Source organism: Tenrec ecaudatus, chromosome 1 (genome assembly GCF_050624435.1).
Source record: "Tenrec ecaudatus isolate mTenEca1 chromosome 1, mTenEca1.hap1, whole genome shotgun sequence".
NCBI classification, from domain to species: domain Eukaryota; kingdom Metazoa; phylum Chordata; class Mammalia; order Afrosoricida; family Tenrecidae; genus Tenrec; species Tenrec ecaudatus.
The window spans coordinates 193,423,128-193,442,080 of NC_134530.1; the positions used below are offsets into that span (position 1 = coordinate 193,423,128).

General features: G+C 41.8%; 1 protein-coding gene across 4 annotated transcripts in view; it reads left to right on the plus strand.

Annotated features, from left to right (window-relative positions):
• The first annotated feature begins 1,313 nt into the window (after positions 1-1,313).
• TOR1AIP1 (torsin 1A interacting protein 1) overlaps positions 1,314-18,953 on the plus strand; it is a 40,311-nt gene continuing 22,671 nt past the window's right edge. The window contains exons 1-5 of one of the 4 annotated variants that reach the window (XM_075528015.1): positions 1,329-2,123; positions 4,912-4,971; positions 8,912-8,971; positions 10,071-10,115; positions 16,353-16,394. In XM_075528015.1, coding sequence (XP_075384130.1) covers positions 1,643-2,123; positions 4,912-4,971; positions 8,912-8,971; positions 10,071-10,115; positions 16,353-16,394 — 688 coding nt within the window. In that variant the 5' untranslated portion in view covers positions 1,329-1,642. Of the gene's footprint in view, positions 2,124-4,911; positions 4,972-8,911; positions 8,972-10,070; positions 10,116-16,352; positions 16,395-18,953 lie in introns of all 4 variants that reach the window. The other 3 variants (XM_075528012.1, XM_075528018.1, XM_075528017.1) reach the window with 3 other exon arrangements.

Here is an 18,953-nt window from a genome sequence, read left to right on the forward strand (position 1 = left end):
GTTGTGTGTTTGATTATCCTTACAGATGAAGAGAACTACTTGTATTACTTTTCCTCTAGTTTAATTGACTGCATGGTATATAATCAAGTTAAACTAAATAATAAAATATCAAGACTAAGCAAAAGCTTTAACGGGTTGGGCAGCTCTCTAAAGCATTTAATTTCTGCTATCTGCTGCCAAATTTAGACGGTTAGTGAACACATACACACTGAAACACTTGAGGAAGCTGAAATTTGTCCCCATTTTGAGCAAGGACTACAATAAACATATGGTTATTATATAAAACACTTGAAAGCTGTAGGCACCTTCACATCTGTCAGAATCCTTCGTTGTTAAATAGTACCCAAGTTGCAAAAATGTTTAATCTACTTACGAAAATTAATCATAAAACCCTCCAAGAAGTGGTATAGTGAAGGTAACACAATTATTCAGACTACCCTAATGTAAACATACTTTCTTTTAACTTAAGTAAATTTGGTTAGATACTTGCGGATTGTCCAAATCCACAAGTGTGCTAGAAGGCAGAAAAGCAAAAGGCTTTTATCATGCTTCTTTATCCAGTAAACACCAGCGCCCTAAACCAAATGCAGTATATCATGTCCTACCCAGAATCAAAATGACAAAGTGACAACTTAAAACTATGCGACTCTCTTAATAAGCAGTATTTATTCATATGGCGTGCCTAGCGCGGCGCTACTGCCTTCTTCTGAGCCTGCTGCTGGAAGAGCGCCTACAGGAATGTGTGCGGTGCACGCATCTGCAAATGGACACCCACCCCACGAGTCCCACAGCTCCGAGGACTCCAAACACCCAGCCGTCGCCCCCCGGCAGGCTGGTGGTCAGCGCGGGCTCAGCGACCGGGCAGCGCAGCCCTCCCTGCTCCTGGGCATCTCTCCGGGCAGTCAGCCTCCCGCTTCTCCCCCACCCAGCCGCGACCCACCTGCTACAGGGCAGCCGAGCGCTGGACGCGCTACCCTACCACTGGAAACGGGGAAAACGAAAACTGAAAAGTGTCGACCTAAAAGGGCATGTGTCAAAGTTTCTCTTTCTAAGCCTCATTCTTGCTAAGGACATTCGCAGGGAAGGGCCAAGGTGGCAGTCGATCAAAAAAACAAAACCAAAACGCCAAAAACCAGGTCCCAGGAAAAGTGCGCAACAGTTTTCAGTGCGAGCTCGTGGACTCCGTCCTCTCCGCGCTCCTCCCCGCCCAGCCGGCCGGGACTCGGGAGGACGGCCCGGGCGGGCGTCGGCCCTGGCCGGGTGCGCTGGGATTAGGGCGGGCAACGTGCCCAGTCACTTGTCCCTCCCGTTGCCCCTTGCCCTCTCCTTAAAGCCGAGGGCAGCGACGTCCTTCTACTCCACCTCTTTGGCGCTCCAGCCAGGAGGCGGGAGTGGCTCGGAACAGCTGACCAGAGCAGTCGCAGCCTCTCCCACAGCCCTCCGGAGCCACCATGGGCACAGAGGCAAGTTCGCAGCGCGGCAGCGACGACGCGGGTGGCGCCCGGGCGACTCTCAGCTGCCTCCCCGATCGCCGCGACCACAGCCCCACAACCCGAGACACCGCTGCCCTCGGTGACAGGAGCGTCTAGGGCTAGGCGCCCCCAAGCGAGCCTCGGCACCGACACAAGATACGTCAACAGCGATGGCGGGCGAGGGGCGGAGGGTAGAGCCCGTGGGGGAAGGATGGGGTGTGCGCGTCACGCCCAGAGCGCCCATTCGCGAGGGGAGGCGCCGGCTCTCTCCGCAAGATGGCGGCGGCGGCGGTGACGCGCGTGCGCACGGCGCTCCCCCGTCGCCGCGCCAGGGCCGACGGGAAGTGAGGTTTTCCGAAGAGCCGCCCGAAGTGTACGGCGACTTCATGCCCCGGCTAACCAAAGAAAGGTCCTCGGTGAGAAGACCAACCCCGCCACAAGTGTTCCGGGCCGACGCTGAGGAGGAGGAAGTGACTGGAAGCGCCTATAACCTCAGGTCCCGACAGCGGCGCCCGCCGGGACTGCAGAAAGCCGCGGAAATGAAGACCCGCAGGGCCACCCGCCTCCAGCAGCCGCCCGCCGAGCAGCCTCGGCCTCCGCCGTCTCCGGTTACGGCCCGCCGAGGGCTGCGGGACGCTCCCTCTTCCGAAGGTGAGGTCGGTGGAGGGCGCGCGGCGCCGCCGCCGCACGGGAAGCGAGCTTGGGGCGGGGGAGGTGGCCGGGCGGCCGCTTGCAGGCTGCGCTGTCCGGCGCTCCGCGGCCCCGGAGACCTGCGCCCGCCCGGACCCGCTGGCGGGAAAAGGAGGTCGTGCGGAACCTCACCTGGGGCAGAGCCGAGGGCGGACATCATTGGGGGGAGGCGGGGTGGCCCTTTTCTGCAGCCCCCCCCCCCACACACACACTCGCGGGGACCGCGAGTTACGCCACAGTCGGCGCCGCGAATCTCGCCAGTGTCGGTTTCATTTCAGCCCCTTCTGCTGCGTTTATTTTTACCGAAACCACTTTCATTTCCTTTTTTTTTTTAATTACCAGCGGCCCTAAGACCGTTGCTCAGGCGTCCCGCTTCGAATTTAACTTTAAAGTCGTTTTCCATCCTCCCCCCAGTGGGTCTGGGAGGAGGGAAGATTGTGAGGACGAGGGTGTTGCCTGGGTTAACGGAGTTGCCACGCAAATCCTCGCACCTGCGTGAGAGTCAGTCAGTCTTCGGGAGCTGAAGGTTCCCAAGGCCTGGTAAACGAGCCCACCTGGGCGCCTCTTCGAAAATAAACCTCGTCTAAGGAGCGCTCAGACTAGCCGCAGTGGTGCTGGCAAGACTGGTCACTGGCAGCGTGGCCATATAGATCTAGGTAAGGCACAGGCGAATCAACTCCCTTAACCCATACTCTCCCACCCTGCCCACGGGGAAATCCACAGTGAATTTCCAGGTAAGGCGCCCATAAAACAAAATCCGGGGCGTGTTGAAGGAGGTTGAGTCACAGTGCTATGACAGACCCCCGGTGGCTATGCAGAGGCAGTGGTTTGTTGTTCAGAAGCTGGTAGTAGCTGAAGGTTTTTCTGCTGACACAGGAAGCGTTGACACATTTGACAACGTGCTGATTTGAGACATTTCATATCAAAGATATGTAAGCTTGCTGAGCTGAAAATATAAATGTTTGTCTCTTTTTAAAATTAGAAACAGTAGGAAGACAAGGATAACCTATATTTGAAAGACAGTAGCTTGCTTCACTCAGGCCATGTGTTACTGCCCTGTCCACTTAGGACATAGAACACTTGCACATGGTACACAGTAAATGTTACATTGTATTGGCTCTCATCCAAGAAATGTACCTTGTTACTAAATCTAGGAGCCCTGGTGGCTCAGTGAGTTAAGCATTGGGCTGTTAACCACAGTGGTGGTGGTTAAAACCCACCAGTCCCTTCTCAGATGAGGCTGTCTACTCCCAAGACTATGAACAGTCTTCTGCATGATAGGGTCTTTATGAGTTGCTATTGACAAAACAGCATTGGATTTAGTAAATATTAAGGATCTGAATATTTGTACTTATCTGCTTCATAATTTTTTTAATGATTTTAGCCTATGTTTTAAAATCTTCTGAATGTTTTTGTTGTAAAGTGATAACTACTTATTTTTATATTCTGAACAAAGTTTTTTGTTTTTGATTTTTTCTTTTTAATTGTGATTTTTGCTGAAACTTGTATAGCAAATTAGGTTTTCCTTTAACAATTTTTGACATATTACTCACCGTGATATATTATTCAAGGTGGTACAGTGAGTTAAGTGTTGGGCAGCTAACTACAAGGTTGGCTTTTCAAACCATCAGCTGCTCCGTGGGAAAAATGAGGCTGTCTGCATCTGTAAAGGTTTGCAGTCTTAGAAAGTACAATCCTAAAGTTCTGTCAGAGGGTCACGGTGATTCAGAATCACCTCAATGGCAGTGGGCTTGGGTTTTTACATATTACTCGGTGGCGTGGTTTACACTTCTCACAACGTGTCAGCATTCTCCTTAGTTCTGTTCGGATGATCTGTTTGCGTGGATCTGATGTCTCCCTGGTCAGAGCAATCAGTACTTTTAGCTGGGCACTTCTGAGTTCTTAGAGTCAGGCTCAAGCGAGGCGAGATTGTGGTTCATGTCGACTTCTTTGTCCGTGGACTAATTTCTTTTATTGAGGTTCTGTTTCCTCAATCAGGAGTTCCACTTTAGGTGGCTGCTCGCCGGTATTTGAAACCCTAGCAGCTCCTCACCAGACTAAAATATGGAGCGTTGTCTTCATGAGCCATGGAAGCCAGTAGCTAAGTTGCTCGTGGAGACTGTGGTTCTAAGCCCTCAACCCAGTTCCCCAGTTCCACAAGTTTTCTGTCGAGATTAGACCTTACCAGATATATCATTTCCAAAGCTTTTCCCTAGTTGGTTGACTCTTCTTTTTGTAAAGTTTCTGTTGAGCGTGGAAGTACAGTTATCTAGCTTGTCTTCTGGTACTTGTGTGTTTGTGGTTGTGTTTGTAATCGATTACTGGAAAACGTTAGGTGACTTGAGTTTCTAGTCTAAGAGTGACCACAAACCAAGCCTGCTGCTGCCATGTCAATACCAACTCAAAGTAGGACTGCTTCCGCGGGTTTCCAAGGCTGTGAATCTTGCAGGAGCAGGCAGCCTCATCTTTCAGCTAGGAGTGCTGCTGGCCTCTGACTGCTGGCCTAGTGGTCAGCAGCCCAACAGATAGCCCACCATGCCCTCGGGACCGGGTAATGTGATCCCAAAGTTTTAGTAAGCCTAATTACATTGTTTTTTTTTTTCCACATAGCTCTTTATTGAAGCTAATTACGTATTTCTAAAAAATGAATTCCTTACATTTCTGCTTATGTATCGATGCGAATATGCATACTCTGTACCATGATTTCCTAGGACATGTATTATAACTCTTGTTTTTTTGAATCTTTAAGAGGATGATCCATCTCCCCCATATGTCTCAAAGAAAACTGTCAGAACAGAAGAAGTTCCAGGTAAGAGTAGTTGAGTTTTTGGTTTGCTCTTGAACTGCCTTTCTTAATTTAATGTGCAGACTCACCAAAGGTCTCAACACACAACTTTATTTAGAGTTTCATCGAGTCTGTACTATATTCAGACCTTTGAGTCAATTCTGACTCCTGGCAACCATATAGGACAGCGTAGAACTGCCCCTGGGGGTTTCCAAGACTGCAACTCTTTATCGGAGTAGAAAGCCCATCTTTCCCTCAGAATCATCTCTATAGATTCACTGAATTTAATAATACAGAAGTGTGTCAAGAAGAGATAGTGGCTGACACGTGACTGCCTCCTAAGAACTAATTGATCTGGACCCTTTCAGGATAGATATTCCCACTTCATAGGTATGAAAGCTGGAGCGCACAGTGATTAAGACTCTTCTCAAGAGCACGTGGTAGATGGCTGAGCCAAAATTCAGACCCAGGTTCTCTTTTCCAGAGCTTTTTTATTTTCGTCAAGCACCTCTCATGCTTCTGTGTAATCATTGGCTACTTGTTTATGTTTGCTAAGTGTTGAATGTGTGAATGTACCACGCTGCTCACCATTCAAAATGCATGACATTTAAAACCATGATACAGTCAGTCTTGTCCGTTTCATGTTATATACACTCCAAGATGCCATCAGATGTAAGATACACTAGCATCGTTTTATTTACCACCTAGAACAAAACAGTGCTGTCGTTTAAATTATTGTGTTCTGTAGTTTACAAGACGCTAAGGAGCTCTGGTGGCACAATGCCTAGACCAGGGGTCCTCGAACTTTTTAAACAGGGGCCCAGTGCATTGTCCCTCAGACCTGTTGGAGGGCTGGACTATAGTTTTTAAAAAAAAAAAAAAAAACTATGAACAAATTCCTACGCACACTGCACGTATCTTATTTTGAAGTTAAATAAAAAACAGGCAAAACCACCAGTGGCGGGATAAATGTCCGAGTTTGAGGACCCCTGCTAAGCACTGGCTGTGAACCAAAAGGTTAGCAATTTGAGCCCACCAGCTGCTCTACAGGAGAAAAATGGGGCAGCCAGCTCCCATAAAGACTTTATCGCCTTGTAAACCCTGTGAGCAATCCTCTGTTTTAAAGGGTTACTATGATGTTAAAATATCCCCCAAATTTGCATTTTAGAATCAATGAAGCATGGGAATCGGCCACATTTAATAGTCCATTTAAGTTATAAAAACTATTTGAAATGCTTTCAAAAGCAGGGAAAGGATAACATTCAGCTAAATTATTATGCTTAGTATCCTTTGTTGCTTAATTTTGTTTTCTTTTTGGTTTTAGGAAAGTGTCCTACACCACCACAATAAGTGGTTCTAGTTAATGAAGCTAATCATCTAGAGGGGGTTGTTTTTGTTTTTTAAGTTGGGTTAGATGGTTGCTTTTACTTAAGTCTCAACTTATTATCTTATTCATTCTTTCCAATAAGATATGCTTTCTATTTTTAACTATTTTTCCAATTTAGAGTAAAGTATTATCTGGCTCAAGTTTGGTTCCAAATAAATAGCACACCTTCATGTTTAAGTCCCTAAAAAGCCTATGTTACTATGTTAAGACTATAAACTATTTTAGTAACATGCTTTGGTAATGAGTGCTACAATCAGATTTTCAGGACATTTGGAAAAACCTTAATCTTGGCATTTTACTTAGAATAGATTTCATTGTATGCCTCGCACCCAAGAAACAAAATTACCATATATACTTGAAAATAAGCCGACCCAAGTATAAGCAGAGGTACCTAATTATTACCTGACTCGAGTATAAGCCTAGGGTGGAAAATGCAGAAGCTATTGGGGAATTTCAACAATTAAAACAAATGAAAATAAAATTACTAAAAATTGAGACATCAGTGGGGTGATGTATTTAAATATTTTAAATTAAAAAAATAAAAGGATAACAAGTCATTTAACATTAGTAAACCAGCACAGTAAGTGGAAAATAGGTTCAACAAAAACAATAAGGTATCAGCAATGATACCTTAAGAGTACTATTCCCTGAGCTCAATCAGCAACCAAGCTAAAATGTAGAGTTAAAATCCTTCAAAACTAGATTCTTCATCATCATCTGTATCCCAACGCAGAGCTTCAGCTGGTGTGAGGTCATCATAGACGCTGTCCTCACTGAGATCGCCGTCATCACCATCCCTGCTGTCATTTTCATACAAAGCGCAGTCTTTACTGCCATCCATAACATTACTAATACTACATTTCTGGAAGGCACGTCTCACCATGTCTTCTGGAATGTCTTCCCATGCATCTCGAACCCACTTTGCTATTAACTCTATGTCAGGCTTCATGAGATTTCCTCCTTTTGTTAGTCGGGCTTGACCAGATGACATCCATTCATGCCACATCCTTCGCACGCGGTCTTTAAAAGGCTTATTCAGAGATACACGTCATAGGACGGCTCTGATTGGTTAGATGTGAGTAAAGAAACATTCAAAGCCCTGCCGTGTCAGCGGGGCTTTGAATGAACAGCGGAGGAATGGCAATCACCTGGGAGATAATAGGCGCTCATCCCATTTACCTGGTGGGAAGGGTTGGCAGCAAGATGTTATACCTCGCTGGGGTACTACTGACCCGTGTATAAGCTGAACTCCAGTTTTTCAGCACATTGATTTGTGCTGAAAAACTTAGCTTATACACGAGTATATACAGTAATTTTCAAGATCTTGAATACATAAAATAAGATTTACATAAAAATTCTCACTCTCACTTCCATTGAGTCCATTCTAACTTCTGTAGGACACAGTAAACTACCCCTGTGGGTTTTTAAGACTTTAAATTTTTATGAAAGCAAACAGCCTCATCTTTCTCCCTCAGAGTAGCTGGTGCATTCCAACTGCTAACTTGTGGTTAGCAGATCAGTGTCTAGCCCACTAAACTACCAGGGCTCCTTAAATAAAAATGAGGAGCCCTTGCATAATATTTAAATAAGTTAAAATAATGAAGACAGTACCATTAAAGTCCCTTTCCCATCTCTGAGCTTCAGATCCTTCATGTTGTCTGCACTTCGTAATTCACTACAAGTATGAGAGAATCTGTGCAAAGTCACTTTGTAAACTGTAAAGTGTACAGATACACGGTATTCTTTTTTCATGAAATTGTACTGGAGAGTACATCTTCTCCAGCCTACTTATGGGATGCACAACAAGGTGTTCGTTTAGTATTTTTTGTGCAAATGAATGCATATCCTTCCAAGATGACTGTTCTAGGTACTGGAATTGGCCACGTCAGTTTTATAAAAGCAGCCATAAGCAGCTAATGTCACGGAGCAAGCCATTGATAGCCAGTCCGAATTGTTTGCAGTTCTCAGGCAAACCCAAAACAAGGCTTTTGTTATATAGATGGGTGAAACATAGGTTCATCTAAATTGAATTTATATGTTGGCTTTTGGAATATGTATGAGGCTCTTTGAGAAAGTATACATTAATATTTAGAGTTTGCATTTCTTGAATACACACAAAATTAAACAGTTTCAGGGAAGAAGTATGAAGGGCCTTCAAAATGTTTGTAGAAAAATGGAATTGAAAGATAGTAGAATTCTGCTACAATACTTTGAAGTTCCCATAAGGTATTAACTTTCAAGAAGTTAGCCCTAAAATTAAAATATATACCATTAATAATCTATAATGTTAAGCCACAAAGGAACATAGAAAATTGTAATGGTACTATGTTAAAGATTTTGGTCTTAAATTCAGAAATTGAGTTTTATTTGAAGTATTGTATACAAATATTGTCAGCTAAGAAAATTATACATTTTTCCAAACAGACTATAAGTATTATATGTCTCTTATTCACTATTGTATACTCAGACCTATTTTAATGTAATGTTTAATAAACCTTTATTGTATAAAGAGATGAATGTATAATAAATATATACATTTACTATTTTATATTAAACGTTTTCTTTTTCTAAAATTAGTGGGGAGTGAAGACGTTCCAGGGAGCCTGCTTAGACCCCCTCTCAGAAACTCAAGATCTGGTAAGAGATAGTTTTGCATTATGGTTTAATACTTTCATAAATATAAATTTATTTTAAAATAAGCTATTACATGTATTCATATGGTCCAGAATTCAAAAAGTACTGTAACTATAAGGTGGATAGTTTTTCTACCATCTATTCATAGCCACCCAGCCTTGAGGAAAAATAAATCCTCACTAACATTAAGATAATTCTGACTCAGAGTGACTCTACAGGACAGGGTAGAACTGCTCCTGGGGGTTTTCAAGATTGTAAATCTTTACGATGGTAGAAAGCCTCATCTTTCCTCTGAGAAGCAGCTGATGATTTCAAAATACTGACCATCCCAATACGGGTGACCCAACTCAACACACAAACAGGGCTCCCTCCCACCCAGTCTCCTCACAGGCAACCAGTGTTGTCCAGGTCTAAAGTATTTTTCCAGAGCTATAGTTGGTGATATTAAGAAATTCATGTGTACATCACTTCATCACTTTTAAAACATAACTTTCAGCATGGTACTCTTCTCACCTACTTATTTTTTGTTTGTTTAAGGTTACTTAGCACAAATTGGAAGAACTTTCTACCCTCAAGGACTTTCCCCTCCATAAAAGCCTTCCTCATTCAGTTTAAGAAGTATTCCTGAGGTGTTGCTGTAGTTCTTTTTGTTAGCTTGACAGCTCTTTTGTTACTTGTTACTAGTATATACTAAGGTCAGAAACATTTTATTCTTTTCAATATAATGCTAATAAAAGAATTCAGGAATGAGGATTTGTGACTCAAGGCTATCAAATTACCTCTGTGGGGTTGGGGGGCATTCTTAAAACCTTAGGAAGTATTGCCCTTAGATTCATCTCATATCTATAGAGAAAAACTTTTGTAGGTTTCCATGTGTCTACTTCCTCTTTATTTTCAGTGTTTTCTTGGCCCCCTAAGAATGTCAGTGGAAGGAGAGAATTGTGTTCCCCTTAGCAGTTAAGACGGTTCTTAAAATAGTTGACTACTCCTTTTGGTCTACCAGTGATAGCGATCTGTTGCAATTTTGATGTACATCTTGTGGTAGGAACTGTATGATGCATTTCCTTTTCAGCTCTAATCATTTTCTTACTGTCTCTTACAGATTCATCATACAACACAAATGGAAATTCCAAAATGAGTGAATTTGGTTGGTTTTCTATCATTCTTGCAGGTTCTCTTGCGGAGTCTAATTATCAGTAGAAAGAAAAACACGTATTTGTGTCATAGACTTGAGACTGTTCCTTGGTTAATATCTCGTCGTGTGAAACATTGCCCCTATGGTGTGAGCTTTGTTTAGAACCTTTTGTTTTTATTATTTCTGAAATTATTTATGTATGTGCTTAAATTAATTTTTTTAAATGTCATAGCATTTCTGGCTCATAATTACTCAGTAAGACAGAACTGCCCCAGTAGTTTTCCAAGACTGACTGCCTCAACTTTCTCCCTCAGACTCAAACCCCTTATCATTTGATTGGCGGCCAAATATTTAATCACTCACCATCAGGAATCTTTTACAAGTCATATAAAGGGCGTGCAATAACAAATGCATTGTCATTTATATTAGCCTTTGTTAAATTCACACTACTAACAAGAAAAATAGTAGCTTACCAATTAAAGTTCTTTTTCTTTATTTACAAAATTAGTTTTGAGATGTTTGTAGGCACTTCAGTGTCCTTTGCTAGGTTTGTTGAACTGGATTACATACTTTTCGATTTCTTCTTTGGTATATCAGGCATTAGGAACCAAGATCTGTGGTTTTAAGTGAGTCAACATTGATTGGACTTGTTTTTTTTTTAAGTAGCAGGTCTTTTCTAAATTTGTGGAAGGTTCACAAAGAGTAAAGACATTTTTAAAAAGAGGTAATCACCAATTTCCTTTTTAAAAAGTTGCAACTTCCTGGTGGCTAGTTCCAGTCAAACAGCACAGGAAACCCTGCGGGGTGGGGCTACGGGGTCCTATCATGTTGCAGTGAGCCGAACTTGATGTGATGGCGACTAATACCAGTGCTTCATGGGGTTTAGAGTGATTGGTGAATGACCCTGCCCCGCCCCCTTCTCGCTTTCTCTCCCATGTGACAGAGCAGGAAAACAAAAATTGATCTCTCACTTTAGTTCAGAGCAATTTCTTTAGCGATTTCAGCATGTATATTTAGGTCTGAAAACAAATTTTGTGATATGCAGCTTAGGTGTTATTGTACCTAACAGTTTCTCATGTGAGCTATTTAAGGCTTTTTTAGAACAGTATGTTTTCAGATCTTAGGTTATTAATTAGATGATAATTTAGACTATTTCATAAGACTAGTAGAGCTGAAATAATGAAATATTCTTGCCTATTCTACTTAAAAACTTTGTGTACACTTTATGGCAACTTTTTAAAAATAATTTTATTAGGGGCTCATACAACTCTTATCACAATCCATACATACATCAGTTGTGTAAAGCACATTTGTACTTTCATTGCCCTCATCGCTGTAAAAACATTTGCTCTCTACTTAAGTCCTTGGCTTCAGCTCCTCATTTTTCCTCCTCCTTCCCCGGTCCCCCCACCCTTATGAACCCTTGATAATTTATGCATTATTATTTAGTCATATCTTTACACTGTCTAGCGTCTCCTTCACCCACTTTTCTTTTGTCCTCCCAGGGAGGAGGTTATATGTAGATCCTTGTAATCGGTTCCCCGTTTCTATCCCACCCTCCTTTCACCCTCCCGGTATCACCACTCTCAGCACTGGTCTTGAAGGGATCATCTGTCCTGGATTCCCTGTGTTTTCAGTTCCTATCTGTACCAGTTTACATCCTCTGGTCTAGCCAGTTTTGTAAGGTGGAATTGGGATCATGATAGTGATGGGGAGGAAGCATTTAGGAACTAGAGCAAAGTTGTATGTTTCATCATTGCTACACTGCACTCTGACAGACTCATCTCCTCCTCATGACCTTTTTGTAAGGGGATGTCTAATTGTCTACAGATGGGGTTTGGGTCCCCACTCCACACTCCCCCTCATTCACAATGATAAGATTTTTTGTTCTTTGATGCCTGATACCTGATCCCTTTGACACCTCGTTATCGCACAGGCTGGTGTGCTTCTTCCATGTGGGCTTTGTTGCTTCTGAGCCAAATGGCCGTTTGTTTACCTTCAAGCCTTTAAGACCCCAGGTGCTATATCTTTTGATAGCTGAGCACCATCAGCTTTCTTCACATTTGCTTTATGCATCCATTGGTCTTCAGCAATCGTGTCAGGAAGGTGAGCTTCATGGGATGCCTGTTTAATAGAACAAAGTATTCTTGCATTGAGGGAATACTTGAGTGGATGCCCCATGTCCATCTGCTACCTTAATACTAAACCTATAAATATGTGCACATAGATCTATTTCCCCATCCTCATATATAAATTATATATGTACATGCCTTTATTTAGACATCTATAAATGTCCTTTGCCTCCTAGCTCTTTCCTCTAGTTCCTTTACTTTCCTCTTGTCCCACTATCATGCTCAGCCTTCATTTGGGTTTTAGTAATTCCTCTCAGTTACATTACCCTTGATCATGCCCTACCAGGCCTCCTACACCTTCCTCACCACCAATTTGGATCACTTGTTGCTCCCTTGTCCCTGAGTTTGTTAACACCACTTCCTTTCCACCCCCCACCTCCCCCTCTCTCCTGCCCCCCCCCCACCCAACCGTTGGTCCTGTTTTCTCCTCCAGATTGTTCATCCAACTTAACTTAATTCTAGAGATTTACATTTTTTAAGAGTTGTAAAAAAATTTGCCTATGTGGCCCACAAAGTTTTAAATACATAACAATTTGAGCTTTTATGGAAGAAGTTTGCCAATCCCTGATTCTTATCACCGGTAGGAATGAAGAAACAAGAAAACAGATGAAACCCCACATTTAATGAGCCCTGTGTTCTATCCAGTCTTCTCTTTGAGACAGCATTCTAGTCTCATTTATCTCCATATTTTTGTCTCCAGTCAAAGCAGGAATAATCCATTTTCTTTTGTCTTCATTCCTCATAACTAGCACAATCCCAAAACCGATTCCACTACACATCAAGTCAATTACAACTCATAGCTGCCCTAGGTAGGTTTTCTGAGCCTATAAAATCTTCATGGGGCCAAGTTGCCTCTGCTTTCTCCCACCTACTGGCTAGTGGGTTGATCTGCTGACATTGCAGCAGTCTTTTTTCTGCTTGATCAAGAGAAACTAGAAGGGCATTCTGTCTAAGGATGCCACTTTAAAACTACCTTTTTAAGAATAAAATGGCATTATTGACAATTTCCTGAGAGTTAGTTTTTTCCTGGCAAAAAATGTTGGAACTGTGTTTCAGGTACACTTGCCACTGCCAAAGAGGAGCATTTTCACTGGAGCCCCTTGGAGCAGTATTATCACTAACCTGATTTGAGAAATAAATCTGCAAATTTACCATGTGTTGACAGTGCCTTCCGTGTTGGTTTCCATTTTAAAAGATGAGTAGAGCTTCAAATCAAGAGCAGTAAAAGCTGACAAAAATTCTTAGCTTTCTTCAATGAGTTTGATGTGTGTTACTTTTTGGCTTATGATCATTTGGCAATATATTAGCCCAATTATGCAATCCAATGTGTTGAATGGATCTCTTTTAATTAATTTATCTTTTAAGAAAGTTTATGATAGTCAATCTATTTAAAACACTGTATTTAAGTCTGCATTTACAACTTCACAGTCCAACAGCCTAATCAAAGCATGGTCATGATAGTTTCTTTACCAAAGAGCATATTCGAATGTCCAACAAACACGGGAGAAGATGCTCAGCATTATTAGCCATTAGGATGATATAAATGAAAACCAACACGAGATATCACCTGACACCCATTAGAATAACAGTTGTTTTGTTTTTTCGTTTTTGATTTTCTAAGTGTTTTTTTTTAATCTTACTATTTTGTTAATCATTTTATTGGGGGCTCATACAACTCTCATCACAATCCACTCATACATCAGTATTATAAAAGCACATTTGTACATTTGTTAACCTCATCATTCTCAAAACATTTGCTCTCCACATAAGCCCCTGTCATCAACTCATTTTCCCCCCTCCCTCTCTGCTCCCACTTCCCTTATGAACTCTTGATCATTTTTAAATTATTATTTTGTCATATCTTACACTGTCTGACATCTCCCTTCACCCATTTTTCTGTTGTCCAACCCCGAGGGAGGAGGTTATATGTAGATCCCTGTAATCGGTTCCCCCTTTCTACCCCATTTCATTTTTTCTTAGTGGAGATCAAGAAATGTTAATGATATTTTGGAGAAACTAGAACCTTCTTCCAGTGCTGGTGGGGAATGTAAGATGACGGAGCTGTTGTGCGCAAAACATTTTGACGATTCCTCAAAAAGTTAATTTTTGTGACCCGTGGGACATGTATTGCCCACTATCATTTTCAGCCTCAGATTTCTTAGGAAATTCTCTGTTTCAGTTGAATTGCATATTACCGCGTGGTAGAGATTTATATAAATACATGAACCTGAAGAAATGAGTTTCACACCACCAATTCTACCACAAGAGTTCACTTGGGACGTGTGGCCCATATAATTATATCAAAATCCACAAGTAAAGTCTTCACAAGGTTCATAAAAGATGCAGAGTATGTAAAACTATGCATGGATTCCTTTATTTTTTACCAGGTAAACTTTTACTGATTTGTTATCACATCTCAATAGGCTCTTCAGTGTGAAGTATTGAAAAGAGTAAGACAACAGTTTGTGAAGAACACCCATAAAGAATACCATGAATTCTGTTAAAATTGAAGCAATTATAAACATCAGATTCATGGTGAAACTTGTGTGGTAGAATGTGAGATCGCTGATACAAAAAAAAGTTTATGGGAACGATGCTCCAAAGAAACAGAAAATTTACAAATGAGTCACTTGATTTAAGAAGGGATGAGATGTGGGGGACGGGGAATATTTTGTAAATGATCAAGGGTTCATGAGGGAGGGGGTTAAATGAGCTGATAAGGGCTCAAGTCGAAATGTTTTGAAAATATGGCAACATGTACAAATGTGCTTGACATGATGGATATATGGATTGTGATAAAAGTTGTAAGAACCCTCCCCCCCAATAAAATTGTTAATTCAATTTTTTAAAAATAAGTGTTTTAAAAGAAGGGATGAGATGAAAGATGAAGCCTGCAGTGGCAAACAATTGACAACAAATTGTAGGGGGAAAGTAAGCTTTTCATGCCCTAATTGAAGAGGACCGAGGACTGATTGCAGAAACAATAACCACTACCAAAACATCTCAAGTGGTTCAGTTTACACAATTCTGATGGGAAAAGTTGAGCATTCTGCTGAATAGCTGCCAAAACTCTCATGCCCAGATCAGCTGCGAACAGAAGCAGAGCTTTCTATGGAAATTTAAACAAGTGAGGTCTATATTCTAAAGCATCCTTGAAAGAATATATACAGGATGTGAACTAAGGCTTTCCCAGAATGATCTTGAAGGCAAAGCAGAGGCTACCCTAGAGAAGGAAGTGGCCAGTCCGAACAAAAGCAGGCTAGTCAAGAACAGATCATGGCAGTAGGGTTTTGGTTTTGATGTTCATGGCACTTTGTTCAGATTCTGTTCAAGAAGAAGCAGTGATGTGGGAAACCAGCTGTAACTAGAAAGAAGCTTTCTTGCCCTCTCTGGAGTCCTTGGATGTACCAGGGCACTAATAGGAGTAGTTCATCCATTCGACTGGTGGCCTAGGGTTATCAAGGAAATGTAAAGAGTCTAACACATAGCAAAATGAAAATCGAGACTAACCAACTAACCCACTGCCATTGAATTGATTTCACCTGTGAGAGCAGACAACCTCATCTTTCTCCACAGAGTAGTGGGTGGGTTTGATGCCCACATTGCAGGTACTAGACTAATGCATACCTGGGCGGTTTATAAAGATTAGTGTGTTTAGTTTTTCTGCATACATAGGTTATTTGTACATGGGTATAAATAGGCCTGTAGCTGAAGAAAAATCGTTAATTTAATTTCTGATTCTGGTTAATATTATTTCTGAAATAGCCTAAGAAGAAATAGTAGATTCTTTAGGACCAGCAGTTCTCAACCTGTTAGTCGTAATCCCTTTTGGGGAGGAGGGGGTCAAACGACCCTTTCACAGGGGTCGCCCAATTCATAACAGTACCAAAATTATAGTTATGAAGTAGCAACAAAAATAGCTTTATAGTTGGGGGATCACCACAACATGAACTGTATTAAAGGATCGTGGCATTAGGAAGGTTGAGAACCACTGCTTTAGGAATAACATTAAAAAAAAAAACCTATGTAATGTGTCTTTATGTTTACTTTTCCATATTAGATAATTTATTCATAACCTTTAGCTTTTATTATAGACATTTATGCTTTTCTCTTTTAGAAACCACTAAAGACCAACCGGAGGTCAGTTTTTCTGAAGAAGGTAAAATATATATCTTTCTTTTTGTAAAATATTTTCAAATCATGTAATTATAAATATGTTTCTTATTAAAGTAATGTTTAAAATGTTAAATGTTTTTATTGTGAATTAGGTGAAAGGTTACAGAACAGATGATCAGTTTTGCATTCAACAATTCTTACACAGTTTGTTTGAGCTCATTCATTGCAGTCCCCTCAGGATGACATCACTGATCTTAGTTCCTGTTTCTATTTCACCACCTTTCCTTTTTTTTTTCCACCTTTCCTAATCCTTCTGAACTTTGTCCTTAAGTCTATTGTGATCTTTGATCTCAAATGGTTATTTTAAACTGTGTCACCAGTGTTGGTTGTTCCCCTTATAGACCTGTTAGTCATTTGGCTGAGCATTGAGCTGTAGGGATCGGATCTAGACCTAACATGAGTAAGAGTTGTGGTCTTTCTTCTTCTCTTGTTCACTCTTTATTGTGAAGTAGCGGATGGTTTGCAGAACAGCATAGTTTCACATTCAACAATCTGATTCAGCTTACCCATTGCGGCTCCCTCAGTGTACCATTGTTTATTTATCCCACATCTTTCCTGTGGTTCTTGTTTCCATTCCATCACTCCTAGCCCTCTGAATTTGTCCTTGGGTAAATGCTTCCCTTTTGATTTTAAATGCTTGATTATTCTAACAGTTGATTTCCGTTTCAGCCCTCAAAGGTGACTACTAAAACCAATAGTCTTAGGGGGTCTGCCAGTTAACTAAGCCTGGTCCTTTCCATGATTTAGAATTTTGGTCCATATTTTTCTTCCAGGACTTTCTAATGTCCCTTTCCGAGCATTTGCTAGTGGTTGTCAGATGCCATCCATTTCTTCTGGTCTCAAGGTTGTGGAGATAACCAATCTATTTTTGGCTTGTACAGCAGAAAAATTTAGTATATTTTGAAGATGAAATTATTCACCTAAAGACTGAAATGTGTGAAGCATTCATGCCTTCACTGATCTTGCTGAATTTAATTGTATAACAACCGTAGACAGTCCCCTGCCCTCTCTGTCCCATCCCCGTCTGTGCCCCTCGCCCTGAGGTAAAAATTTCCCACTATTTATTGCTTATTTATTGTTTTTTAGTATATTATAGCTGAATATAGTTTTTAAGATCGTCTCTTTTAGTATATGTGATGCGGAAGTGAGCACAGTAGTCTTTTATTATTTATTTAATCATGTTATTGGAGGCTCGTACATCTCTTATTGCATTCCATACGTCCTTAAGACCCCAGACACTATATCTTTGGATAGCTGGGCACCATCAGCTTTCTTCACCACTTTTGCTTATGCACCCATTTTTCTTCAGCGATCTTATTGGGAAGGTGAGCACATAATATGATTTTTTGTTCTTTGATGCCTGATAACTGATCCCTTTGGCACCTGGTGATCACCGACTGGTGTACATCTTCCATGTGGGCTTTGTTGCTTAATAACATGCACAAAAACAAGACAGCAAAACAAAGCAACAAAAGAAAACAAAACAACCAAAAAGAAAAGTCTATAGTTAGTTCAAGGACTGCTGGACTACTTCTAGGAGTGTTTTCCAGTCGAGTCAGATGGGGTGCCACGCTCTGGGCCCAAAGTCTATTTTTTATATTCCCTGGGGACTTTGTTGCTCTGTTCCCCTTGCTGTTCTGTTGCACGCCCTTAAGTGTTTTGCCTCGGTGTGGTCAGATCGGGTGCAATTCCCACACTGTGTCTCCATTATTGTCCCTTGTAAGGCTACGGGTCAGTGAAGGATGCTATGTCTCATAGTGGGGCCGGCCATATGGTCTTCTCTGTGGATTGACTGCTCTGAGTGGGAATATCATGCTCAAGGCTGCGTGGGCCAGGATGTACTGCTCTCTTTCTTCCCTTTCATTTGCTCCTGTGTGCTCTGATCAGACATGTCCCTCTCCCTGAGCTGTAGCTTCAGTGCTGTCCTCTGAAATAAGTTCTGCGGGGAGGGGCAGGTGTCCACATAGTTGGGATTAGGACCCACCCCTCAGACCTCTCCACTGGTTCCCTACTCCATGCTGGTATGTTGCATTCACATCTTGGAGCACTGAGTTGGAGGTCTGGTCCCTCTTTCCCTGTGGAGATATAAACAATACCCTTCCCTTGGGTGGGTTAGTTCCCTGTTCCCCCCACTACCCTTTCTTTTTTTTCCTACCATATGTATCCCTGGATTTGGCTGGCCCCTGTCATACTACCTGGTCCTCACCCCAGGAATGTTTGTATACAGTAGCTTTTTTCCCAATGCCCCATTTGCATTTTTTTCAAACTTACCTCGGCCGACTTATGTTGTACTTGTCCTTTTGAGCTTGATTTCCTTCACTAAACATAATTTCCTCCAGTTCTTCCCATGTGGCGAGGTGCTTCATACGTTTATCACTGCTTTTTAGCGGTGCCTAGTACTCTATTGTATGTATGTGCCACAGTTTTTTAATCCACTTGTCTGTTGATAGGAATTTGGGTTGTTTCCAACTCCTTGCAATTGTGAACTTGTGCTTCAATGAACATTGGAGCTCAGATGTCTGGCCGTGGTTTGTTTCTTGCC